Source organism: Netta rufina (genome assembly GCF_964035555.1).
Source record: "Netta rufina genome assembly, chromosome: 20".
NCBI classification, from domain to species: Eukaryota; Metazoa; Chordata; class Aves; order Anseriformes; family Anatidae; genus Netta; species Netta rufina.
In genome coordinates, this window is record NC_140144.1 from 5,237,068 (window position 1) to 5,264,716 (window position 27,649).

The 27,649-nt window shown below is 44.0% G+C and overlaps 1 protein-coding gene across 1 annotated transcript in view; it reads right to left on the reverse strand.

Annotated features, from left to right (window-relative positions):
• BRINP1 (BMP/retinoic acid inducible neural specific 1) overlaps positions 1-27,649 on the reverse strand; it is a gene marked incomplete at both ends in the record, with an annotated part of 56,740 nt that overhangs the window by 16,380 nt on the left and 12,711 nt on the right. The window contains 3 exons of the mRNA XM_084298914.1: positions 3,353-3,458; positions 4,763-4,932; positions 10,105-10,295. Coding sequence (XP_084155040.1) covers positions 3,353-3,458; positions 4,763-4,932; positions 10,105-10,295 — 467 coding nt within the window. The remainder of the gene's footprint in view (positions 1-3,352; positions 3,459-4,762; positions 4,933-10,104; positions 10,296-27,649) is intronic.

The window sequence follows — 27,649 nt, forward strand, 5'->3', positions numbered from 1 at the left end:
ACAGCCTGCAGAGCAGCTTGTAGCCAGCCATGCTAGTCAGGAAGCCTTGCTGCCCTAAGAAAGCACCCCGTGGAGCTGTTTCATTCTCTAAGAATTTTCTTTCACTATTGCAACCATAAAAAAAGAAGTTCCTATTTAATCCTTCAGCATTATCTGCTGATAAACCTCATCCTGGCAACAAAGCAGGGAGGTGACTTGGTCTTAAAGTTTGTGACAGTGGACCAATATCATAGGGTGAACACCACAAGCCAAGACAGGGTGCAAAAGAAATTAGCTCCTTTCTCCACAGTAGCCTCCAGAGCTGACAGTACACAAGAAAGATATGTGCTGGTGACCAGTGTTAGGGAGAATATCTTAGTTTTGAAGGTAACTTACTGATGAGAAGGGAGAATTTGTCCGCTCTGAAGTGTAAAGGTCCTCTTTAGAAATTAAGAAGTGCCAGGTTTGGTAGAGGTTTGGCTTAGAAACCTGCAAGCAGAATAGCTAACAAGGGTACATGTCCTTAACTCAACTAGAAAAACTATTAGAGAGAGATGTTTGGCTTTGGACTGTACATAAAAGGCTTCCTGCATTAAAAGTGGTAAATTTCCCCAGCTCTAAATTAGAGCTATTTAAAACATTTTCCATAGAAGAGTTCTCTGTTGAAAATGCAGTTTCATTGAAGCATTTTGTGAGAACATGTTGACTTCTAAAGCACTTTTGACAGGGAAAGGTCTAAATGTATTTTTCATACTTCCTCATTCTGTTTCGCTGAAAAGCTGAAATGTTTTGTGTTGTCATTACTGCTCTGCCCATCTTGGTGAAGACTTTAATATTAATTGTGATGTGAATTTTAATATTCTATTACCATACTTGATGTAACAAACTACCGATACGCAACATTTCTTGATTAATGTTGCGATGTTTAGAATAGCACAGAAGGACGTTACCTTATTGAAATAGTGCCATGTTGCAATATAGATGTAAATGGTCAGACTGCCCAAGAGGATGCGTCTCTGGAATTTTAATTCCCCAGAAGTCCAGAACTTTTCAGACAGAAGCTTGTGGGTGTGGGTTGTTGTTCTTTTTTTTTTTTTTTTTTTTTTTTTTTTTTCCTCACATTTTCTAATTTCAGCCCAGGAATGTTTACCAGGAACCAGAAATCCCCATTTCCCACTGGTTGCTGTAGAGTTGTTAGCATCCCCCCCCCCAGGCTCCGATTTACTCCTTGCCCAGGCAGCCCCAGCTGAGGAGGATGCAGATGAAGGGACAACTTTCTGCTGGTGTTGGGGATAGGAGGATATGGAGTCTCACCACTGAGACCCTGTCCCACAGTAGGATGCATCACCGCACAGCCCCCCCCATGTTTGAGGCAGGAAAACTTCCACCAGGCAGTGCTAGGAAGGAGGAGAACCTGAGCTCTGTGACAAATAGACATGTATCTATACCATAATGCAGGGGTCTGATAGAGGCCCATAAGGATGCTGGTTTATGAATTAGTAATGCTGCTTTGTCCATGTAACCACAGGCATTGAACCTTGCACTTCCAGGTCAACCCCTTCATCTCCAGGCTGGCTGACCTTTCTGAACGCTGCTTGCAAGCCTGGCTTGGCTTTGGGTCCAGCCACCACATCTCCTAAAGGGCAGGTCTTTGAAAACATGACTCTCAGGACTGGGCTGCAACAAGCAAGTTCAGAAATAGAAATTCTCCCTGTCATGAAGATGCTGCTCTTTTATTGAGCCGGCCTTGGAGCCAGAGTGACACGGAGGTAGTAACATGGATTTCTGTCAGCAGCTCATGCTTGGCTGCTAATCAGATCAGAGGAGACTCGGTCACGATCCATTACCCACAGCCCTGTGACTAATTCCTAATGAGGCCTCTCAGAGCAGAAGAAGGATCCCGGGTAATTATCCCAAGAACCACACTCCAGATTAGAAAGAAAACACCCAGGTGTAGCTTTAAAGGTCACTTTGTTCTATTAGGAAGAGTTCTTACCTTCCTTCCTTACATCACCGTCTGCCTTGGATTGGATCTAGCCCCTTTCTGCTCTGGGTTATCCCATGGAAGTCCATGAAATCCCAGTTTGGTTGACCTATGAGGTCCTGCAGCAGCAGCCCTCTGTCTGCTGCCATCAGAAATCACAGCCTCATCCGTCTTACCTGTCTTCTCTTTTCTAAAAAAAAAATCTCTTTTTTTCCCCCACTCCCTCCCTCTCCTTTCCCCTCCCAGCCATCTTGCTTTTTCTCTTCCCTTTTAGGACCAGATACTGAATAGAGATCTATTGATTTACTTACTTACCAGTTTGTCTGCTTATAAGTCAAGCAGTCTGTCTATTTAGCTCTTTACCTACTTATCTGATGTGTCATCCTTAGGATTTCATTACCAGCAGCCATCATCACAGTATATAAAAAGTCTCAAAATGCTTATTGTTAATTAGGTAAGTACCAGAATTCAGTGATTTAGACAATCACCGGAATAGTGAAAGTAACCTGCCTATTATTTTTAAAGGCAAATAACAAAAACAATAATAATATATCTGCAACATGACTCAGTAAATGAAACCCAGTTTCTGTGAAACCAAGATTAAAACGGCACTTGCCAAATTATACTCAAAGCGGAAGATGTAATGTAGCCTATTCATCTGAAAAATTAAAATTTGTGCAACTACAAGGATTCCAGAAATAAAACCATCTGGGCAAATGAGCAATTAAATCCCACATTTCCTTATTTTGTCAAAAACTTGGGAATAACCTTAGTAAATTACACGCCCAGTGAATTTTCTCCTTCTACTCAAGTTGACTTCTTGCTAACCAGCATGTATTTACTTATTAATTCAGTCATGACCTCTATCTGTTGACTTCTGGACTAGCTCCCCAGCTGGGACCGAAGCCATGGCTTCTAGCCTCCAAATAAAACCTCTGTGACTTTTCCTGAAGATTATGTTCATTAGAGAGTCCCAAAAGCTGATCTGCAAACTTCTTACGCAAATCAGCAATTTGGGAGGGACAAAGAGAGATGTGGACAGTATGTCCCTTCAATATTAATGGAAAAGGTCACATTTATTTATATCGGTGAATGTATAATACACAGAAATCCACCATAATTCGGTGCAGGGGTGGGAGGGAGCCCAGATTCTTCACTTGAGTCCAGTCTTCAGCTCCTTGTGCCTCCAACTCAGCCCTGCCGAGCCCTAACGCTGCTGTGCTGAGCATCATGTGAAGCCACCAGAAGCCACTGGTCCTCCTTCAGGGAACTTACAATGCAGATGACAATCCGAGCAAATGAGAGGGGAAAGGGTTAGAAAAAGGGCCACCCATCTCATTCCCCCACTCCACGCCCTCTGTTACCATCTGCCTCCACCCCATGCCCTACCTTGCAGGTGGAGTTTGCTCTCAGTGCTTTGCAGAAGGACAGAACTCACAGAGTCCAGATTGTCGTAGCTGTTACAGCCCAGGGGGCCAGTCCGAGTTTCTGTTACCTATGGAGGATGTAGAAAAGAGAGAGAGGAATGTTCTCTTTGCATAAAGCATCATATCTTCCCTAGCCAAGTTCAGACCCATTGTCACCAGCTGATGCAATCCAAAATACATCTTCTGCAATTGGGCAGAAATGCCCCACACTGGGCAGACATGGCTAATGCTTGGTGCACTCACAAGCAGGGAAAAATAGAGTGAATTGTGACTGCTTTCTTTATGGTGCAACACATTATTCTGGGCTTGGAAATGGGGTCCTATATATTGATGTTTTTCATAGAGGATCTCCAATGGAGAGCACCAGAAGCCAGTGGAAGAATTATTCCCTGGCTTCTCATACCAGGCAGCAAGCTGCAGAGATGGATTGCCAGCCTGCAATGGCACCTAGTGCTCCCACAGCATATGTGCACACCATCCTCGTGCTAAGGATAGATGGAGGCACAGATGACCTGCAGCACTGCTGCTGTGGTTGTTGCTGTTGGTTTCCAACCATGGAGGAGAGCTGCCCTTCCTGAATTCACAAAGGGCGATTATCTGCTGTCACTGTTTCAATATCTCAATCCGATTTCCCATCCAGGAGGGAACAGACTCAGCCATGAGACACCACAGAACAATAACAAGAGCTGAAACCTTTCAGAAATGGCTAACAATGACGACTCCATCCACATCGCCTTCCCTGGAGTGAACTCTGCAACAATAAAATCCCTTCCCAGTATAGGATGATTGCTTTCAGAGAAGGCAGCCTTTGTCTGCAGAGCCATTTTCCCTATTTTGTATGCTCTGAGCAGCTCCCCCTCCTTCCTGCTCCAACCCCCAAGCTGTCTCTCAGTCCATTTCATTCCAGATGCCTCAGTAATGCCACACTCATTTTTTCACCTTTTCTTGTAGTGAATTCACCTGAGAGATGTTTAGCTGACTTAGAGCTGCAAGAAGAAAATACTTCTGGGGTACATGAGGTTGCCCAGTTCACAGACCTGCCTTTCCCCTCCAGTTTCCATTGCTGATCTGGGTCATTTGTTCCTTCTCTCCTTTCCAGAGGTCACTACCACACACAATGGTATTCTGTCACCTACCCTACAAAATCATCACAATGAATTCCCACATCTTTCCAGACATTACTAGGCCTGGGGAGATCAGTTCTTCTGTAAGGTCCCTACCAGAACAACTCACCCTAGGGAAATCAGTGTGGGAACAGAACAACTTGTCATCAAGAAAGATATTACACTGGACTGGCGAAGACCTGTCCCAAGTCCCGACATTATTGGCATGGGAATATGAACCTCTCCCTTCCTGGGGCAAGACACGGTACCTTGATTGCTCCGGTAGAGATCTGGATCTCGTGGAGTCTCCTCATGGTGCCATCACGGTCTACGAAGTAGGAGGAAGCAAGCTGGTGCAAGGCTTCAACGCTCTGGGTGGCATTTCCTGACTTCCTGTCGAGGCGACTTTTGTCCATGTACATGGTCAAGGCCTCCTCTCCTGTGGTGGGAAGAAAAGGAGTTGTCAGTGGGGCCCAGGAGGTTGCCGTGTAGGGTCACCTCAGTGGGAATGTATGATATTTTATTTTGCACTGAAAGAAAGAAAAATCCGACACTCAGATGAATCTACCCTTCCTCATCAGGACCAAGGAGCTAGAATATATGAGCCTCCTCTATTCAACCAGTAAGGGTAGATCCAACACACCTGTAGAGCAGCTCCACTCAAGTCATCAGATGATGTTTTGGACATTTATTAGTCAGCACAGCTTCACCTCAGCTGCTGGAAAGGATTCAGACCATTCAGCCCACTTGAAGAACGCTCTTCTCTGTGAGCAGTACATCTAGAACAGTGCACACCTGGCAGGAGTAGATGCCACTCTTATGCAAGTCTCCACCCTGATTTCTAGAAGGAATAAATGATGGTTTAAGTTGCAATCAGGACATAGGTACAGAGGTGGGTACAGAAGATAAATGCTAGTTGTACCTCTTCAGCTTCCTGCAGCTATGCAAAAAGGCGAAGGGTGAGTGAAGGGGAATAAATAAGAAAGTGAAGTTAAACCAAGTCCTCTCTCTGCCCTTTTTTTTTTTTTTTTTTTTTTTTTAGCATCTCATTTAGTGAATCTAAGTGGGGACTGAAAAACACTGTGCAAAATAAGGAACAATAAGTGAATTTGAGCCAGTAAACAGAGTCTGAGAGTGAAGCAGTTGGGATCTGTTAGCAGCAGACATCCTGAATATTAGCAGAAACCTGAGTCTAACAAGAGATATATGAAAAGGACACAAAGCTTAGAAGTAATATTTACTTAAAAGTTCAATTTGTGCTATGTGATCTAGATTAAAATCTGGTTCATTCTTAATGTGAGGCTGGCATTAAAAGAGTAAAAATGGAGAACACCCTCCTGCATCCTTAATCCTTAACATGTGAAGCTCTGATTTTAATAAATGAAGAGAATAGACACCAAAGGTAGAAATATGCCTTTTCTACATAGCCTTCTTAATGAGAAAATGATTTGTTCTGATTTGATAGATGAACCACTGATGAGTACGTTGTCTCTGACAGTAATAGCATGGTCAAAAAAATGCATCACCAGTTTTTAGGCCAAGAATATTTTGCTCCTCAGCATTTTTGTATATTTTTTTTTTAGTGAACAAGCACTTACTTTTCTTAGAAATTCCAATTAGCTGAAGTAATTTGATTTGTCCAATTTTTTTTATTGCCTACATGAAAACAAAACAAGAAAAACAAAACAAAACAATAAAGCAAAACAACACAACAAAATCCCCACACAAGCCTGTAATCCCCCCCCCCCCTCCCCCTTCCTTTCCCTGGAAATATTCCAGCTTTTATCTAGAAGCCAAATGTCTGAAAACAAACTAAAAATATTCTGATTAAAAATCAAAATATTTGTGTTTTATTTCAGCTTATTCAAGCAATTGGTACATTGAGGATCGTGCCTTTGGCTTTGAGATGAAAAATGGAAATTTTGGGTGCAAAGAAGATACCTTTCATCAAAAGAATTGATCAGTTGAAATCTTTTAATTGGCTTCATAGGAGCTAAGTGCAGAAGCTTGGCATGTAAAACTTTCTGTCTTTAATCTTTTGTAAGAAAAAACATATTATCCTCTGACCACAACCAAAGTTGTAGCAGGAACAGCATCATCATTATTACTTTACACACACACACACACAAAAAAAAAAAAGTCCCTGGAAAATGCCCAGCTCTGATTTCCTTTCTTACTTTTAACATTATTATGCACTGAGCGGCGGCGTACAGAGTCTTTGGCAAGGATCAAGGCTCTGTCACATCCACACACACAGCAGGAAGATGGTTCCTGTCCTGGAGGATTTAAAATCCAAGTATCTGACGAGACACAACAGGTGTATACAACAAACACCAGAAAAGCACGAGGTAATAAGACGGCAGTGATTAGTGTGAGAAGCAGCAGCTACAGCACACCAGATGCCTGGCCGCTGTCAATGTATTTCCAAGTTTCATTGCTGCGGTGAGCTTTCCGGGGGGATTTGAAGGAAGGTCAGGTTTTGTGAATTTTCATGAGGCGACTCGTTTGCCAGTGAAAGTACAGCCTTGTGGGAGAGGTTTGGGGGAGCAGAGGTTGGATCGGTGTGAAAATGGTGTACTTTGAGCCCAAAGTGTTGTGTTGCTCAGGGAACAGAAGAATTTTGCTGCGTGGAGGTGCAGCTGATGTAAATGGGGCCAAAATGCCTCCATTTCACAAGGCTGTGAACGAAGAGGGAAGGCCTGGAGTAATTTACCTGAGCTGCAGCTTAGAGGAACCTGTGGGATCCAGGTATCAGCAGTTCTGCAATTCTACCAGAAGTGGAAAAAAAACAGCTTTTTCTGGGCAAAAATATCATGCCTCCTTCTAACAGCCAAGGCACAAAACTCAAGACCCTTTCAGTGCAGACTGTAGTGAGAGGAATGCTGGGGTCAGAGGTGTCTTGGACAGACAGCAACTGGGAAGCCTGGCTTGAATCACATCTGGTAGTGATACCGGTTTCAGATGAGCAGGAGATCCACCATTAGCTTTGGGTCCCCAGACAACACGAAGCAGGCAATGAGCCACTGAGACAGCTCCCAGACATCAGACCGGAGAACCCTGGGCTCTGGGACAGTGGAGATAAAAGATTTCCCCACGAAAGCCATCACTTTTCCTCCCCGAGGTGTCTGGACCCCTCCAGTGGGAGGAAGAAAGGAGAGGAAAGTAAAGCCCAAGAGATTTGATGCTTTTCCTGAAGGACAAATGCTGTCCCTAGGAGGGAAGGGTGCTGAGCAGAGATAACATTGCTGGAAACCTATGCTGTGCACATGTGCGCAGCCCAGGGAAAGCACTCCATCCCCATGGAGAGAGTATGTGAGCAAGCAACCCTTAGATCAAGAGAGGTTAATAGACTTTTGCTGCATTATTAAGTCTTAATTTCTCGTTTATTAAGCGGATGCTATGTTCAAAGTTGTCTTTCCTTCAGGGCTTTCCCTGCAAATTGGCTCTCAGCTCTGTGTGCTCCATCCCAGAGCATGGATGCCCTCAAAATGACCCCTCACCAGTCCCTTTGTCAGAATTAAACTGGAGCAGAGCTGGGTTTTTATTAGGCTCCAGGGGGACCCAGCTGCTCTGCAGGTTGAAAGGCATCAGAAGTGTTCCTCATGTGGCCAGGTGTGAAAATAGCTGCTGTATTCAGCCTGGGCTGGTCTCAGCCATCACCCAGCCTCCTGGGGTCCCTGCAACAGATGGCATTTAAGAGCAAAAAAAATGGCCTCTGCATTTGTCACTCATTTGCAACCTAATAAGACGTCAGGCTAAATTACAAAGCACTGTAATCCAAAACAGGAGGGCTGTAACTTTTTTTGAGGAGACCAGGGTTCTTGGGATTGCCAGGACATGTCTGGTTTTGTGTCCCAGAGGTCTTGTTTAGCCCGCAGATTGTGCTTTAGAGTGTGTCCTCCTTGCATAATGCATGCTAAGCCTCATCTGCATCTTCTGTAGGACTGCCATTGCCAAGATAAATCCTTCTTTTTTCCCCCCACCGTTGCTCACCGTGCTCTGGGCTGATCGAGCATTTAGCACTCCTCTCCAACACCAGTTCTCGTTACAAGCCTCTGCATATTTAAAATTGTTGTGTTGTAAAATCAGGAGAAGAAACAAGCCACTGTGAATAATTCAAAACCTCACCCAGGCAAAATTAAAAATATATTTCAACATCAAAGGTCTTTCTTATTTCAAATTTCCAGGGATGTGAACAAGGAGGAGGAAAAAAAAGCATGTCAATGGAAAGAGAAGTGAAATCTAGTTTTTCCTTACTGGTTTCTTACTTGTCTGGTTGGGGCTCCATAATATGGTCCTGAAAACTATTTCCTCAATAAGGAAGAGTTTATATTTACAGCAAGTTCTCTAAGGCCTGATGCAGGCAGTCACTTGCACACTTCAGTGCACGGAGTCCTTCTCTCTCTCACACTTCTTCCTGATGGGGTGGCCAGTTCAAGTGACTGAGCTGGAAGAGCAGCTCGAGGTTCTTTGAAGGACAGTTGCTGCCCGAGAGGTCATTCGGTTTCGGTGGAACTACGCCAATTTACCTACCGCCTCATTTGTGCATGAATCATATGCACACATCTGATCTCATCTGCATCTCATCTGAGTGTCTGCAGAATGCTTTGGGAGCAGACAGATGGCCAGAAATTCCTCAAAGTTCACTACAAACTTCACAACGTGGCGAGGCTGGAGGTCGGATACACTGTAAGGAGCGACAGCAGCAAACTCTGTACTAAAACTAAGACCCTTTACCAGTGCAGCATCCTTCTTATGGATACACATTCTCAAAGGAAAGGCATTTAAACTTACATCCCAAAGGAGTAAAGAATGGTAAAAATAATACAAGTAAAAAAAAAAAAAAAAAAAAAAAACAGCAGGAAAGTTGCTGATTTTCACCCCTTCTCTTTTCAATACTCACTATTTGAAATGTTTATGCAGAACTGAAGGCAGTGCTTGCACACGGGTTAATAGCCCTACAGTTCTTTGTCTTCTGCACCACTGACATATTCTGCCTGCACAGGCAAACCTCTCTGCACTCCTTCTCTATACACTTGCAATTTTACTCAGCTGTGTTGTTTTCAGTGGTTGGGCCCCTGTTACTGCTTGCATTCCTGCATTCAGCACAGACCTCGCTGCACACATGCCTTGCTCAGCTCCTTGAGCTCCCCTTTCCCTGGAGCTCTTTAAAATTCCTCCACTTCCATGCAGAAAAGATGCTTTCCCCCTGCATTTGTTTTCATACTGAAGAAAAGAGAGATCAACACACTCTATTGCTGAATTAAGGCCGGGACAGGGGAACAGCAGGCAGGCTCCCCAGGTAAAAGAAGCACGTTTATCTTGACGCACACTGGTACACCCACACCGGTGTCAGAGGAGTACAGGTGCACACATATCACAGATGCTGAACATGTACCCATTACACTGTGAATTCGTTTGCTAAGGCTATTCATACTCTGGAGACTTTCAGTCCTAACGAAGAGACGGGATGAGGCTGGGGAGCTGGAACCTGGCTCTGCGCTACCAGCCAACCCCCACATGGCAAGGCCAAAGGTCTGCAGGTGCTGCCTGGTGGCTTTTCCACCCCACCACCAACTCCGGTGTGAAAGGGTCCAGATTGTGCACCTACCTCCCAGGGTGGCAGAGATGAGGATGTGGGTGCCGTACTTTTTGATGATGGTATCGATGAACTGCTGCGTGGTGGGTCTCCTGCCCAGGAGGCGGATGCTTCTCTGGAACTCAGGCATCAGGGGCAGTGGATTGTGGAGCAGGTCCCTCCGCTCGATGGCTGTGTTCCTCACCTTCCAACGGGCAAACTCCCTACACGACAAGACGGGAACACAAGAGGGGTGAGGCTCTCAGTCTGGAGGGGCAGGAAGAGCCTTCAAGGGCAGGGAAGGAGGATGGTGAAGGGGATGATCCTGCTGGACACCCCTGCATGGATACACACGTGAGGCTGCAAGGCTGGACAGAAAGGGAGGGGAAGGAGAAGAGAAGCAAGATGTTACCACACAGCCACAAGGCACTTTGAGCATTAGGGTCTGGGCTGCCAAGGAGGTGGCCTCAGAGTCTCCAGAGATGTCTGGCAGAGGGCTGCATTTCCCTACAAGGAAAGCAGTCTGGTTCTTTCACTCTCACATGTTTTTGGGTTTTACACCTCTCCTGAAAGCAGCAAATTCTGGTTTCCATCTACAAACAACCAGTCAATTAGTTATACTTGAGATGCAGACTGGTCCAATCATTGCTACATCCTTCTGTCGCACTGCTCGTAAGCCCTCCTGGTATTCAAAGCTACTGCTTTTGTAAAACAGGCTGAAGGAATAACACTTTGTGCCAACATCTTAATCTTTCACCTCCAGGAAGTCCAGCAAAAAATCAGCTTGAAAAACAATTTACTTGATAAACTATCCAAAAGGATTGATTCAAATATAAACAGAGAACAGGATGAAAATGGAGGTTTTGTCTCTATTCCTTTCATTATTTCTCTCTCTCTCTTTCTGTCGGTCTTTCTTTCTTTCTTTCTTTCACCAATAAAGTGATTTTCAAATCCCTTCTTTAAAACTGATAATTACCGGAAAAAAATAAAGTTAATGTTTGCAAAAGCAGCTCTTTATTAAAAGTATCCATTCTGAAACAACACAAAGGGAAATGTCTGGAGAAAAACTTGCCCACCTGCAAATTAAAAACCAGGCCTCTGAAATACATCACCAGCTGAGCATCTAAAAGATGAGAAATCTCTTAATGTCCTTTGAAAACTATTGAGCACAGCCTTCTTGAAAGGAAAAGATATTATTTATAACCACTCTCCTATGACACTTCTGCACTATCTTAACCCATCTCCCAGAAAATCAAGTCACAGACTTCTCTGTCCCTTTTCATTCACTTATTCCTTTTAAATAAGATTTAAGACAGAAATTTCATTTAAATAATAACAATGACAATACCTGGCACTGACATGGCACTTTCTCTCAATATGTGTCAACCAGCAAGAGCAATCCCACATTGCTGGTGGAGAACCTGACATGCAGGCACATTTGGAGATGCCATAAGTCAGCTGCAAAGCCAGGATCAGAAGGCAGAGTTCTTTTGTTCCCGGGCTGACTCTACACCCAGTCCATTTTATGTGTGTTAGGTTATTTTATTTAATGCAATTATGCATGTATTTATTTTGATTGCATACCATCACAACACCCCAGGCTGCCTAACAGCAGTGCATTCATTAAAACAACAAAGTGGCAGCTTTTTCTTTCAAAATGTCTCCTTGCATCTGAGATAATGCCCCTTCTGTAGCTCCTAGGCTTTCCCAAGCCAAGGAAAAATCCCAAAGCAGAACACCCTACTGATTGCATCCTAAAAGTCACCAATGTCAAAGCATAAAATCTGCAGAGCATAGGTCTTTCCCAGAAAAATCTTGAAAGAAGGAAGGAGGGAAGGAAGGAGGGAAGGAAGGAAGGAAGGAAGGAAGGAAGGAAGGAAGGAAGGAAGGAAGGAAGGAAGGAAGGAAGGAAGGAAGGAAGGAAGGAAGAAAGGAAGGAAGGAAGGAAGGAAGGAAGGAAGGAAGGAAGGAAGGAAGGAAGGAAGGAAGGAAGGAAGGAAGGAAGGAAGGAAGGAAGGAAGGAAGGAAGGAAGGAGCACGCAAACCAAGATCTTAACTTCATGAGTGGAAAAAATAGACTGTTGGCTCCAAAGCTGTCTGTGGATAACAAGTACGTTAGCAACATCCATGAATTTACTGTATGAAGCTGTTGCCTTTGCAGTCCCAAAATAGTGTAAAAATCCATTACTTAGTATCTCTGGGAGAGATATGTTTGGGGGACCCAAAATAGCTTTTGATGATAGGTAGAACCTTAAGAGTGAAGAAAAATAGCTTATCTCTGACACTCCAGAGATAGGTTGCTGTCATCATTCATGATCCCAAACCTGGCTCTAGAAGAAAATTCCCTTTGCATGAAGAAGGAATGGTCCCTTCATGACAGAGCAGTTACACTGCACGGGAAGATGTAAATTTGGATGCTAAAAGACAGGCAAGGTCTTATAATAAATTGAAATTCGTACCATAAAGATCATAAGTGTAGGAAAAATGCTGTCTGTGCTTCTTCTCCAAAGGGACAATTTTTAGTTCCCATAAAATCAAGCACACTTCTACTTTCAGATTGCTGCTTCCTGGAAGTGTTATCAATAAAGTTAGGGGAGATAAACCCTCTATAGCCAGCATGTTTTCAGAAAAAGCCATGGGAATGCTTCATGTTACCAGACAGAGCATAGAAGACTTTGCTTTTTTCACTGCCAAAATATCTATTCCAAAGCAAAAACAGTGCAGCTGAAACATGCAGCTGTTCTAGGAGGGCCTTATTGATATATCAACACCCAAACCCAAGGAATGTCTCCAGAGGGTGGAGGCAGGCAGGGCAAAGAGTTACAGTCAGGGCCCTGTAGTGGAAAGCAATGGCAGTATGGCTGGGAGAAGACTGAAGGAGAAAATGACAATTAGGTAAATAAATTTTTCAAGGGAAAAATAAGTTGTGGTATTCTTTATTTTACTTTAATTAGTTAATTAAATTATTTATTTATTTTTATATCAGGTCCAAAATAATCTCTTGCCACCACTACCAAGAGGCAAAAGAAGGAGTTTAAAAGAATTCGTTGTCCTATCTTCAACCTTGCCTGCTACCAAGGAACAATTTCAGTCCTTGTTCATGTAGCAGAAAACTCTTTAGCAGCATCCACATCTAACACATCATACTGAAGGAGAGTATTTTTTTCCACTGGGTTCTTTTGCATACAGTCCCTCCCCAGAGCTTTCTGCTCCCAGGGCATTTCATCGAGGTGAAAGCCCAGTTCTATTATCCTCCCCAAATGTCTAGATGTGTGGCTTTCAGAGCTGATGAGAAAAGCTGAGCAAATATGTTAAGATGAATAATTTATGCAACTAACTTAGATATTTATCTTCTACTCATAGAATATCTATGAGCCAGTTGCAATTCCCTCTAATTTATGCATTATTTGAATTTACTTAGTGACATTCTTTAAGCTGATTTTTATTTTTTTTTTTAGGTTATAGCATAGTATTTGGAGTATTTGGCTGTTTTCTCTGCTTGTGTATTGCTGCTTGGTTGGGACTGGTCAAGCAGATGCCATAGCATTATTTAGCTTCCTCATTAATGACCACAAGTACCTGACTACACTTTAAAGTTGGCTTGTTCAGTACCAGCATATTTTATATTCAAAGCAACCCTCTGCATACCAGCAATCTTCAGTGCAAGCTATAGAGCTCTGTGCTGTAGGATGCACCCGAGGACAAGATTATGGTACAACTTTGGAAAACAGACTTGACATTAATGAATATGACCAGTGAAATAGCTTAGAATTATTGAAGTGGCTAAAAAATAAGAAATAAAAAGAGTTTTGCAGGAAACTGTACACCTCCAGCCTTAGGGGATGAACCAACCTGTAACTCCTAAAATCTGTGAAAAAAACACCTTCAAGAACAGGTTTTCTTATTAACTTTCAATGTCAGACTTAATTGCATTTTCTGCAGAAGCAGCTTTTATTGGCCAAAACAGAATCCATGGCACCAAGCACACTCTTGCCTTCTTGTCACCACTGGATCCTTAAATCCAGGAATCCCTGGAGGATCCATCCAGGCCTTGGATTTATGGATGATGTGTACAAAGGGGCACTGAAATTTTACCTCCCAGAAGCCCTTCTCAGATGCCATTTCACTGATCATTGCTTCTTAGAAGCCTCAGCGTCACCACTGTCTTAATGCCACTATCTGGCAAGAACAGGTGAGGCCTCCCCAGGTCTCAAGGCAATTTATAAAAGAGAAAATAAATAAATAAATAAATAAATAAACAGATAAATAAATAAACAAACAAACAAACCTTCTTGTTTGCTGGTTTTCTAGGTGAAGGAGTCACAAAGAGCTGACCAGGATTATGATGGCACCTCCCGATACGGTTGGGATTAATACAGAGCCTTGTGACCCTCGGGGGAAATCCCTAGCATGCACCTGAACTTCTGCCGGGGTGGGGGGGGGGGTGGAAAGCTTTTACGGGCTTCACAGAGGAGATAAACCTCTTAACAAGAAGGAGGAAGAATCTCTATCCCTGATGCAGAGACGGGATAAGGAGAAACTATGACCTAACGTCTGAGTAGTGGAGGAGAGGCACTTGTTTATGCTCTAATGTCTCGCCAGCGTAGACAGACCATGCTAATGGGGAGCGTACACAGGAAAATGCCTGCCAGGTCAGCAAGGGGAGTCTGCTCTCTAATATCTGGTGAAAGCACTGAAGAGTCTGCTCTTTTAATGGCTGCAAGGGGTAGGAAGTGTCTTGCTGCTAATGCCTAAAGGAGAAGAGAGGAAATAGAGGGATGAAGTACATGCATTAGCTTCAGGGAGACAAATATGCATATTTCAGTCCTTCCTCCTTGTCACACGTTTTCCTTGTATATGGCTATGTCTGAGAAAATATTTGCCCCTTCAGAGTTTGCGTTAATGAGCTAGCCATCAAGGCCATGCATGTCAGACAGAGGGAGTCACTAAGGATGCCTCCACACTCATTAGCACTATGACCCCTCCAGGGAAACAACAAAAAAAAGGGGGAAAATGTTGAAGACAGAAGAAAAGTCAAAAGCCTGGAATGGGTACATCATACAGACCCATGCAGCAAGGCTAGGAGAATCCAAGGGCATGAGCATCTTTACCCTGGGAGAGAAGTCTGAAAGAGAGAGGCAGTCGGAGCAAATTAAATTCCCCATCTTCAAACAGCGAAGGCGACCAAAGGATGTAAGTGAAGAAACAAGTTCAGTACAGACCTCAGGGATCGCTGCTTCAAACCAAAATGAAATTAAATGTATTAAACAATGAATGAGACAGAGTCTGTTTGGGAAAAGAAAAAAAAAATAAAAAGAAAGAAAAATACAGAGCAAAAAGACACTGAACAAAGTCTATAACTATCGCACTAAGTAGAACATCCCAACCCCTCCTGCTCCTGGGATGCTGCCTGTGTTAAGTGCAGGGCTGACAGGGCAGTTAGTGCATCCCACTCAGTGCACACTCAGCAGACTGGCCCAGCCCCACCACTCTGTGGGAAGTGGGCAAGGAGATGGCCCCAGCCCCTTTCTTCTCCAAGGTTCTCCATCTTTTTTATAGATCACAGCTCAAAAGCCATCAGCTGCTCCCATAGGTGATGAGCAGACAAAGCCTTTCCAAACAGGGCAGCACTCTTGTCAGTAATAGCAAGGTATAAACATTACTTCATGTCCTCTGCCTGCCCTATTGCACATGTTATTGACTTGGTGATGTCTGTAGGATGCCAGGACAGAGACAGAGAGCTCCTAGAGACTTCTTGTTCTCTTGGGTTTTGGTATATGTCTGCCTAGACATGTGTCTGTCCCTTGTTTTAATCCAAGCACCTCCAGTCATTAAGACTAACATTTTGGGGTGCCCCTACGTTGAAGAGAAGTATTATTAGTTGTTAGCATAAGTGTGAACTAGAATACAGACAGGTTTGAGACCTTGCCAAGATAACACATAAGCTTTTTGTTAGCATCAGGAACTGAGCCCAAAGTCCTCTGGAATCCTCCTGGATGCTCCAACAACAAAGCTGGGAATTTTGTTTGTTTGCTTTGATTTGTTTTTCCTTTTCTCAGTCTAATTGTCCCAGTCAGGGGCTGCACAAAGTAGTAGTTATCTTCAGTGCTCAGGGTGACAGCTCTTCCAGGTTGCTGTGAGCCCTTGACTCTGCAAACAATGCCATGGGGACAGGATGTGAGCACGACCACAGCACTATAATGCTTATCTTTTACTGCCAGATCTGGCTTAATGTGAGTCTGTACTGGCTATCTGTGGTCATGGTGGGCTTGGTGATGTTTTATTTCCAGTCTGTGCCCTCAAAATGCCAGACAGCCCCAGGCTGAGCACTGCAATATTCTTTGAGCAGTTTTCTCTGCAGCCTGGCCCCTTCTCTATCTAGGCCAGCATGAAGAAGTCAGCCTTCAAAGCTGAGCTTTTCAAAGGACCACAAGAATTAGTTTCCTGTGAGGGTTTGGCACTCATCCCCCCTAATCTATTTAAGAAAAGTCCACTCCATAGATTCAAACTAGTTCCAAATTAGACAGAGGATGAAGCTCTGCCATAAAAAGAGAGAGAGAGAAATAAAAATCTAATTCTAGAGAAGCATGAAAAAGAAATCACTTAAGCTGAAAATCTGACAGCATTTTGCATAACAACCAAGCAAACAGACAGGCTAAGATATGACAGCTGGCAGGTAAATAAGATAAATAAATTGACTATTGATTTATCGATTAATGCTGTGCTTTCCATACCAGTTTTATTCCTTTAGGATCAATCACCTGAATACAACCAAACCCAAGGGAAAGACTGTCACTGTCTGGGTCACTCAAAATAATCATATAGCAGAAATATAATAATGCTTTTCAGCTACTAACACCTTCACTGATCTCCTCAGGACAGTGGAAGAATCTTCTGCTGCTTTTTCCTTGGTGTATATTTTGGCCATATGTTTAGTCTTGGATAAGGTGTCTGAAACCTCAACAACTCCCCCTATTTTAGGTGATCATTTCAGCCTGTTATATTTTCTTGTTACAAAGATTTGCCTTTTGTCTCTCTGATATTAAAAAAAATAAATAAAAAAATAAGAACGTTCCAGGGCTGAATGATACGAAGTTTGCAAGAAACAATAAGAAAGAAAATGACTTCAAAGTTAAGTGGATTTCATGTGACCTTGAAAGTATCTGGGTAAACAGATTGTTCCAGCACTGAATTAAAAACCAATCAGACAAACATGACTCTGAGTCCTGTGTTCTCTGTTAGGATATGACTACACTTGGGTCTCTTAGGAGGCAGCAAGTAATTGTTGGGTGCTGGCAAGATTGATTTGTTTAAAAGAAGATGAAACTGGAATAAATGTATTACTAGAGAGTCAAAGCAGTGTTTCAGCATAGGTAAATACAAGTTAAAAGATGGGACATTAAATTTGGTCATAATTAATTTTGCTCACTATTAAATTTTGTTGTATCCAAGATGTGGCTGTGATTCCTAGCTCTGACTTAATATCCAAATGTAGCTCCCATTGTAATCAGAGAATCACAAGCAAAAAGTAGAATAGGTCACTACCCCTTCTGCTGAATGAGGTTGCTTCCAAATTAGATGTTTCTGCACCCTCAGCTAACACATAGTAACCCCTAAATGTCTTCAGCACAGAGTAAACTCACCAGTTACCTTCATCTGTCATCTATTGATCACTTCCATATTTCACCTGACTCAGCTGGTTCAATTCCCTCTCATCGCACCCACCAGGTTCCAGCACAAACTGCCTGTGGGGTGTTTATCCCAGTCAACTTTCCCCACAATATCCTTTGTGCAGGTTTCATTGCAAGCAGCACACACCTCGGGCGTTAGAGATGCCCTTTCCAACACCAGCCTGCTTAAGCCTTCTCCACCCTGGAGACTCACTTGTAAGTAGTTCCCATTACTGTTAACACCATTTCAGCTGTTTTCAGCATTGGGCTGACGGCGCTTCTTTTGAGCCACTACAATTTACGTAGCTGTTGATACTGACTGCTAGAAGCCAGAGTGACATCTTCACAAGAGCTTCCAGCGTTGTTAGCACGGCTGCAGCTTAACAAACATTAGCAACAATAGGAAGTGTTCTGTTCTGTTGCTGTTTTCCTCCTAAAAACTTGCCTAAACCAGACATGGTTTATTAAGCTACTGAGGAAGCTACTCTAATAGGCTGCCAGGTCCTGTGCTCCAAGCACTGAAACGGACAGTGTAGAGACACCCATTCCTTCACTGTGAATTATGATAAAAATCGCAAGAAATGCAGCCAGAGCAATTCTCCAGTAAAATATCGGAGGTAGCCTAGAGAAACTTGTCTACAAAACAGGCATTTTGAGTTCTACGGTTATGACTACAACAACACTGATAATATTTTTTTCATAGCATATTCTCCTGGATTTATGTTTCTCTGGTATGACCCAGAATTCAGGAGAAAGCAGATCCTGGGAAGTCAAGAAGCTGTCACAAACATGCTGTCAAAGACCAGCAGTTTGAAGCAGCAGATGGAAACATCTGAGTCATTGATGGCGTTTTGTATGGTCTTGAGGAAAGCTAGGATAATAAGTACAATTTTAGCTTTTCCACACTTCCCTTCTTATTTTTGTGTGTTCCTTTGCTCAACACATCATTCAGTCAGACACAACAGGTTGGAAGAAAGCTAAGACATAGGATGGTGAGAGACTTAACTAAGTCTGTACAGCAACATGTAACAGAAACAGGAATAGACCCCAAATTGTACTTTCATGTAAGAAAATAATAATAACAATTAATAGATAATTCTTCATGTTGAAGGACTCTAGTAGGTCAGAGGACTGAACTCTTCATGAAGTCCTGGCTAATACTTTAAAGTATTTAGACCTATTACTTATAGAAAACAAGTTTCAGATGGATGTGAGGCAGACAGATTCTAGTTTATAGAACAGATAGTTTGTCCCCCAGGGGAATACAGGTCTACACCATGCCATGGAGAGCACTATCTACCCCTTTTAGCCTCTCATCAAGCCAGGGATGCCCTGCCCCAAAATTCACCATTTAGACTGGGTCACCATTGCCTGCCAATGTTCTTAGGAACGTAGCAGTATGAATCAAAGGCTGTAGCAAGAACATAGTCTGGAGGAATTCAATTCATTAAATTGCTCTTGCTTCGTTTCCTGAAGACATTGGTGTTTGGACTACTGGAGCTTTTTTCCCTAATTTTAGCTATAGCAAGCCGGTAATCTTGACACCACAGCCCCAAGCTTTGTTCTTTACTTGTCCTGGTTCATAGTAAACTCGGATGAAAAAAGAGTGATATATGTGTACTTGAACTTTAATTTCTCACATAACAGTCTTGGGTACCTGACTACTGCACTACTGGCTACTTAAGTACAACATTTGTCAGCACTGGGAAAGCAAGTATCAGAAATTTAGCCTTGATTGCCCTTTTCCTCAAAAAGCACAAAATTTTCCCCAACACAGCGTGCAACCATGTTTCAAAATTTGAGCTGTTGTTAGAAAATGGAGCCATCACCCCCCTCCGGTCAGTTGTGCTGACTTTCTTGGCAAAGGTTCAAATTCAGGAGGAAAAAAATTGCTGTTTCAATACCAAGCCCCTCCTGCCTCCTACACCCAGCTGTGCCCCCGCGGTCATCCTGGCAGAGCCATCTGGGCACCACGACCGTGCCCGTGGGCTAAGCAAGAGCAGTACCCATGCAGGCGGCAATGGCAAAACCATCCCCTCTTGCCCACCCCCTCAGCCCTGAGTCATCCTCAGCTGATGATGGCACTGCCAACCATGTGCCGTGGGTGCTGGTGGGCGACTTGGATGGTTAAAGACAGCCAGCTGGTGAAGCCACCTGCTTACATCAGGGACCCTGTGATGCAGGATGATTGAGGGGTTTTGTCCAGGTCAAGTGAAGTGAAGAAGCTCCATATACCTTTCTCTTTTGGGGAATATCCTTGGGTATCCTTGGGTCTCCTTGGGCTGTGTGTAGAGAGCTTGTAGGGAAATCATGACTTGCAGAGATGCAATAGGGTGGAGGGACTGCTCACTGCCTGCACTCAAAGTCATACCCAGATCCAGCACATGGTCACCAGTCAGAATAACTCAGGAGACATGAGCAGCCAATGGCTGGCATAGAATCACAAACTCATGGAATCATTAAAGTTGGAAAGGACCTCCAAGATTATCTTGTCCAACTGTCCCCAAACACAACCATCACCCACTAAACCCTGTCCCTTAGCACCACGTTCAACCTTTTCTTAAGCACCCCAGGAACAGTGACTCCACCACCTCCCTGGGCAACCCATCCCAATGCCTGACCACTCTTTCTGAGCATTCCTCATCACCCCTACCATTGCAAGGCATCTTGCAGAAAGCACTTCTGAGTATGTGGGGTATGAGTACAAGTGAATAAATTCTGTTCTGTCCTTGTAAAATAGAACCACCTTCCTCTCCCTCATTGATACTTAATGCTTTATTCCGATAGTAACATAATAGTATTTCCTCTTACTTGGCTTAGGAGAAAATAGTGGTTCCTCCTCACAGTTCTTCAGGACACCCATTTCTGGTCCTTCACCCCAAGCTCTGCAGCTCAATATCCCTTTGGTTTCCAAGCTGTGCTGTTACACCCAGGCTGATTGCCAAAGCTTCCAGTTTTAACAGTGATATCCAGCAAGGCAGGATATATACAGTGGCTATATGCAGAGACTATCCCTTCTCAGCATAGAATCCAGGTGGTAACTGGGCCTGAAATTACTAGCAAAGGGCATAAGGTGAGAGGTAAAGGGCTGAAAAATTAGTCTGCAGAGACCAGCTGCAGCAAAATTCAAACCATCCATAGTCAAAGATGTTTGTGTTTTGTTCAAGATTACAAAAAGAAAAGAAAAAAAAAAAAAAAAGCCAACAAAAAAAAACAGCTTGTCCCAAAAAGCCTGTGACATTTCAGAATTACAGTAAAATTGAAGAAATTTTCTCTAGGAAAAAGGTGACCCATTTCCTCAGACTACATCCCTCTTTAGCAAAAATACTGAGCACAAGCAGTGAGAAAGCCTTGAACATTCCCTGGTTGCTCCAAAACCTCATTTCAACAAAAATCAGTTTTGATGTATTTAATTTTCATTCCTAGTCATGCCATTTCAAACCCAGACATGTTTTGATGGAGGAAATAAAAAGACCACAATAAAATAAAAATTCACAAACTCTTGAAGAAAGGCAATCACAATCTTTTTGCATGCTGCAAAGTGGCCTGCAATAAAAAGACAACTGTGCCTTTTGTGCAACATTTCATAAAAGAAAAGCTTTATTTTTTTGTCATGTTCTATCCAGGGAACAGGAAGGAGTGAATGCAAATACCTTTGTTTTCTGGGATCTCTTTGTGATGCTCTGAAGAACTTGGTTATTCAGGCATGTGCTTAGCAATTTCCCAATCTCCAGTCGTGTTTTCTTTAACTGTTACCTATGACTTTGACACATGGATCTTAAAGCATTTTAAACAAATGTGTCACCGTAGACAGAGAAACCAAGAGAGAGAAAGCTTTTCCAAGGAAGAGATCTAGCATGCAACACGATCATGAACAAAATTATCCCAGATCTGGAGCCAGACTAAGCATTTCCCCAGCAAGAACTAAAGTAGATAGGGGGGTTGTGGTCAAACTTGTGTCCCAGGCACCTGTCCATTTTGCTGATGCCATGAACCAGTCCCCTACAGGGCCCTTTCTACCTGCTCAGCTCACTTCAGCAGTTTGCTTCTTGCATCGAACTCCACAGGGCTGAGGGCAGTGGTAACAACACAGAAATGCAGAACAGAAGCAGGTCAGGGAGTAAATGTCTTTAGAAAACACCACTGCACATAGATTCCTAAATCCCAGCCCTTTGGGGAGGACTCAAGAGCTATGTACAAGCAGCGGAAATGTATGATGTCCTGCCAAGAGGAAGGTGTTGGACTTATTTATAGTAACGGTGAGGGATCAAATGCGCACCCGTGACATTCATCTTCTGCATGGTAACAGGACTCCGACAGTTACGAAATCAATCTAATGAAATGCAAACCACTTCCTTTGGGAAGGTTGTGTTGATTGCCGGGTCTGTTGTGTTCAAATCAGCAAAGAAGAACGTGCAGGATGGTCTGGGAAAGGAGGCTGTAGATCTCTAAGGCCTCTAGCTAATCCATACCACTTCAAGTTGTGGCTGTCTCAATTCCTCTCTTTTTATGACTCTATCATAGCCATAAGATACAGGAGGCTGGTTTAGTGTAAAAAGGAGCACCGGAGTGTTTCCTTAGCCAACTGAGCCTCAGGCATCCCCAAAATAGCTAAAAGAGGATGTTCCACCCATTCTGTAGGTATAAAAACTGTGAGGATGGAGGGAGTTCATTGGAAGGGCAAGAATGCAAACTGCTGGCTGCCCTGCAACATGCACCAAGCTGTGTAAGTGCCTACCTGCACGAATCACTTAATTCAGCTGCAAAGTTGCATGCGTGCTAAGGTCCAGATGTGAAATTCAGGTCCTGGGGAACAAAGGAACAAAATTTCCTTGGCTTCAGTGCAGCCAGCAGCCAGCCCTGCGTGCAAAAGCAGTCTGAAGGTCCAGCAGGGCTCTGCACTGAAAGCAGAGCTGCTCTGCGGCATCTGAATTTGGGATCTGGGGTTTGGGGTTTGGGGTAGAAGGTAGGAGCCAAGCCAAGCTGCTAAGGAATGTTCCTGAATATGGGGCTGTCCTCTGTAAGGCAGCCATTCAAGTTATATAAGGAGGAAACAGAAGTCAGCTGTGTGCGGGAGTTTTCTGGTTTTGTTCTGTTTTGTTTTGTTCAGGTTAGTAGGGAGTGAAATAGAGGGTAAAGGGGTTGTTCTTCAGTGAAGCCTCTTATGCTTCAGGTTTTCATTTTGGCTTGGCAGGTCTTTGCTTTGTGTCTTCAGCATGGCTCAGGGATCCTTTGCTGAGTCTGGGTGGGAGTTTCCATGAGGTCAGTTTTTTCTTTCTTTCCCACACCTTTCACTTTCATGGCAGGCTTTTTTGGCAAAGCTAACATCAGGATCTCTCTGAGACAAGGCACTGGAAACCAATTCTGGGAAGATCAGATGCTGCAGGAAAGCTAAGGAGAAAACCTCTCCTCATGACTACTTCAGGGGGTGAGGACTGAGTGAAGAAAAAGCAGCAGCTCCTAGCCTGCCTGTCAGCTAAAGCCATACCTGCGGCTGAATAAGGGATTCTGTGCTATCACACCCCTGAGCCTCTGCTCAGAAATAACAAACCCAGGATTCTGAGGCATATGTATATATTTACCTACTGAACACAACAACAATATCTGCAATGCTTTCTAGTTGGCTTCTGGGTTGTGAGACTTAAAGACTCCTCTTTTCTGGCTTTTCTTTTCAATCCTAAAAGACAGCTTATTCTTTTTTTTTTTTTTTTAATGGAAGCAATGGAAGCTGTGAGTTACACAATTATGTGACTCAAACCTGGAATGCTTAAAGAAGAGCGGGGGGGGGGAAGCTGATAGGAATCCCCTCCTCCCCCCTCCAGTATTACAAATAACGGAATAAAGAAAATAAAATCTGTGGGATCTGGCAGGGAACGGGTCCCAAGTGTTTCCTGCTGTCAGCTGGAAACATCCCAATGCCTGAGCAAGTGCCAGGAAGATGGAGGATAGGTCAAACACCATCTCCTTGCCGTGGGCTTGGGTTAAACTTCAACTCGCTCAGGGCAGCGGCTGTCACAAGCCTTTTTGGAGGGAGAGAGGCATCCTAAATCTGCCTCCAGTGGGAGGAAGCAGATAAAGGGCCCTGAGCAAGAGCATCACCCAGAGGCCTCCACACTAAATGCGTGTTTATCTCGCCCAAACGTTGGCTCTGCAGCAGACCTGTTTGTGCTGTTACTCAGCAAGCCCAGCTGCTGGCGCATTTACTGATCTCCAGATAGAAGGAGCAGAAGTATTTTTTTTCCAACCATGATACCAGGTTGGAAACATCCACTGAGTCCCAGCAGGAGATGTACTGGGTACACCACCTCTCGGACCTCATCCCTGCCTGCCCAGCTCCTTGCCCCACTTATCCCCATGCCTGGAGGGGCAGGTGGAGGCTGTATTTAGAGCTCCAATCTTCCTGGTCAATGAACCATTATAAACCGTGCGTTCATCAGCGGCACTGAGTTTCTCTGACTGATTGTTTTCTGATGCTGTTTGGCATTTTATCCCAGCTGCATAGAAAACTTATTACAAAACCATGTTTGTGTTACTTAGCTGATATCTGTGGCTCACTGCAGCAGCAGGGTGCAGCGAGATGGAGGGGCACGGCTGATGAAGACCCACCAAGGTGACAGGGGCCAAGCTGCAGGCCAGGCACGGTGTTTGTGGAGATGAAAGCAGGAGCCCCTTGAGCAGCCCCAGGTTATCCTAAGGGTAGTTTAGCTGTTGTGAATTTGACTAGATCCACAGGCCACAAATAAATGTTCTAAATGCAGATCAGTTTTACATTAGATGGCTGCAAGAGTCCCTGCAGTTAGTTTTTCCCCTGCACAGCCCCAGGCTAGAGCCTGCCACCCACTCACACCTGTATCAAGTCCAATAGCCTGTGGTAGAACTAAAGAGAATTATTATTTAGGTTTTTCTACACTACTTGGGCTCTGGGAGCAGCCAAAGGCTGGGAGATGCAGTCTACAAAGAGACTGTCCATACAGTCCTACAGATTTAGGATGGGAATTCTTCAAACTGCAAATTGTTGTGCCCTGCAGAGCAGGAGGTGTGATGCTGGGACCTCAGAGGGTCCTTTTTGTCCTGTGTTTCTCAGGTTCTGATAGCAGGATGCTAAAGTGCCCCTGTCCTTCCACATGAGGCAGAAAAATGATGTTCTGCGAGATGACAGCAGAGGAGACACCGAGTTAGTATGCCACAGAAATGGAGACAACCATTTTCCAGCCAGCCTTCTGTCATCCTCCTGCCTGCATCTCCTGAAGGCCTCCAGCAATGCACAGAGTGGTGTGCCCGGGGTCTGGCTGGTGACATTCAGTCTTCCTTGGGCACTGGTGTTTTGCCAGCTGTTTGGCACAAACACTCCCGAAAAAGCAAAGGTTCCCAAGTGAAAAACTCAAGTAGGAAAAAAGAGAAAGTACCAGCTCTGCAGAAACCACTAGATGTGCTCCGTTGGAAAGGGGGACATGTTGCAGCCTCCTCCTCTCCAGAATTGTTTCTGGTCCCTAAATCCTGCATTTCAGGAGGGGGCTCCTCCACTTCCCCCATCCCTGGGCACAGGCAGAGCTGCCGGCTTCTCCCACCTCCTCTCAGTCCCCGTCTCAGCGCAGGCGATCCCCCCTCGCTCACACCTCGGCGATGTGCTGGTGTGAGAGGCCTGACGTCAGTGGGGCTGGCCATCTGGAGCAGCCTCCGTGCATCTCCCTGCCTCATTTACTCTTAGTTCCCTTTCAGTCCCAGCTGAGATCATTTCTCTTTTCTCTCCTCCCTTGCCTGTGACTCTCTTATTTTCTTATTCATTTTCTCTCTGCTGCTATTTATGATTTATTCTCTGTAACTGTCCTATTTAATGCTGCAGAAGGGTTGGGGACATGGTTTCTGTGGAAGACGTTGTAGAAAACAGTAGGGTCCTTTCATTAACTGATCACAGTGGGGCTGACAAAACACTTTCTGGCGTTGTGAGAGATGGAAATCACACAACAGCATCCTGGATTCTTACTTTGCTGCCCCAAAGTTGGGAACACAGTATGAGAAGGCCGTGATTCCTTGGAGAAACTGCAGGGAGATGCTTAGGAGCACTTCTGGACAAAACAAGCAGCCTTCAGGTTCAGACTGGGGGCTACTCTCCTTGTGGTGAGCTTTCGACATCACCTTACTCCAAAAAGACGAAATGTTCTCTCCAGAAGGAGAAGCCTGGGACATTGCACGTGCCATCTCTGTCTGCCCATATGGTCTTCATCCAGGGTAGAGCATGTTTTGAGGAGCTCATGGGCCCCACCGCCTCACCACTTCTAGAAACCCCAGGATCTGCAGGAGTCAGACGGCTCCCAGCAAAACACGATGAGTCTGTGAGGCTTCTTCCTACACTGGGACTTTTTATCATGCGAACGCCACGCTGCAGCTGGTTCTAGGAAGGCCTCTGCCCACACACTAAATAAATTCTGGTGCGGTGCACTGCTTCTCTATGGAAACCGTACCCTGCATTTCTCTCTATAGGATTTTTCTCATTTCAGGCTCCATAATAAATTAACGAGAAGATGTTTTCTTCACACCAACTATAGGAGAGACTCTTTTCTGTACTCGATTAATCTTTAGTGATCTATATTAAATATTTATCTGAAGAAACGAGGCCTGTATTGCTGCAACATTTTCTATTATGAGACTTTTTCATATCAAAAGATATTTTCCTGGTGCTGACTCGTATATACACAGTCAGAATTTCCGATGGAAGGGCACCCTTTTTTTTTTTTTTCCTTTCTCTCCCAGTGACCTTTTCCCTTCATAACAAGCTGCTGATATGTTAGAATTTACTGGGTTATAAACATTTTTTATCGAGTAGGAGGAAGCTGGGTGATTTGGCATCAGCTTCCCTAATAAAACCCAAGGGAGAGGCTGTGATGTTTGACACCAATAAAGGCATGGAAGAAGCTGCAGCCCTCTGGGATGCTGGTCACGAATGCCAAGAGGAGCCACTGAGTGTCGGTCACGTAGCTCCACTCTGCTGAGGCACTACTGGAAGGGGGCCAGCTCGCTGGCATGGGTGAGGGAGCTGGGAGGGACCTGGTAAAGGGCTCCTCTGTTCCTTCCCAGCAGCACAAAAACTGTGTGATCTGGCACAGGGAGCAAGGCATGGGGATTCCTAAACCCTCTTTTCCTGCAGCTGGGAGGTGGGAAAACACTAAAGAGTGGAGATATCTAAGAATAAATGAGGATCTTGGTGTTGGGTTCAAGCAGTGGTCCTACAAGAATGTGGAGAACCCAGATCAAGTTTTGATCTTGAATTAGTGGCTGAATTTTTCATCCCCAAGACAGACCTGCCCTTGGCTACAGATAAACAGAATTATAATTATTCATATTGATATAGTGTCAAAAGGAAACCCAGCCACGAGACTCTGCTTGTGGTGCCAGGTGCTCAACAGTAATGCAACAAAAAGATTCTCCGGGTTCTCCAAGAGCTCACAACCTAATTTGTCTCTGCCTCCCAAGGGAGCCATGATTTAAACTGGTCAATAACTAACTCATTCCACAAAAGCCTGAATAAATCATCTGATGACTAGATATACACACATTATAAATGTTTAGCTCTGATAATATATGACTGAGCTGCTATTTTGACAAATAGCTAGTGAATAATATATTTGATGAACTGCATAATATTTTACTAATGATTAATTTATTCATTTGAAACAAACAAACAAAACCCAGTCTTTTCCTCTGTTATCAAAGAGAACCCTAAGTAATGGCTGCAAAGAGCTTTGAGATCCCTGGATGATCTGTGTCTGCTATTACACCCTTTATCATAATGTATTTCTAGTTTGTTTGTTTTTTTTTTTTTTTTTATTACCAGGGATAATAAATCCATAGCTTATGTTATGGACGGCCTTGTTTAAGGTAGTGACATCCTGGTCAGAAGCTCCTGATTT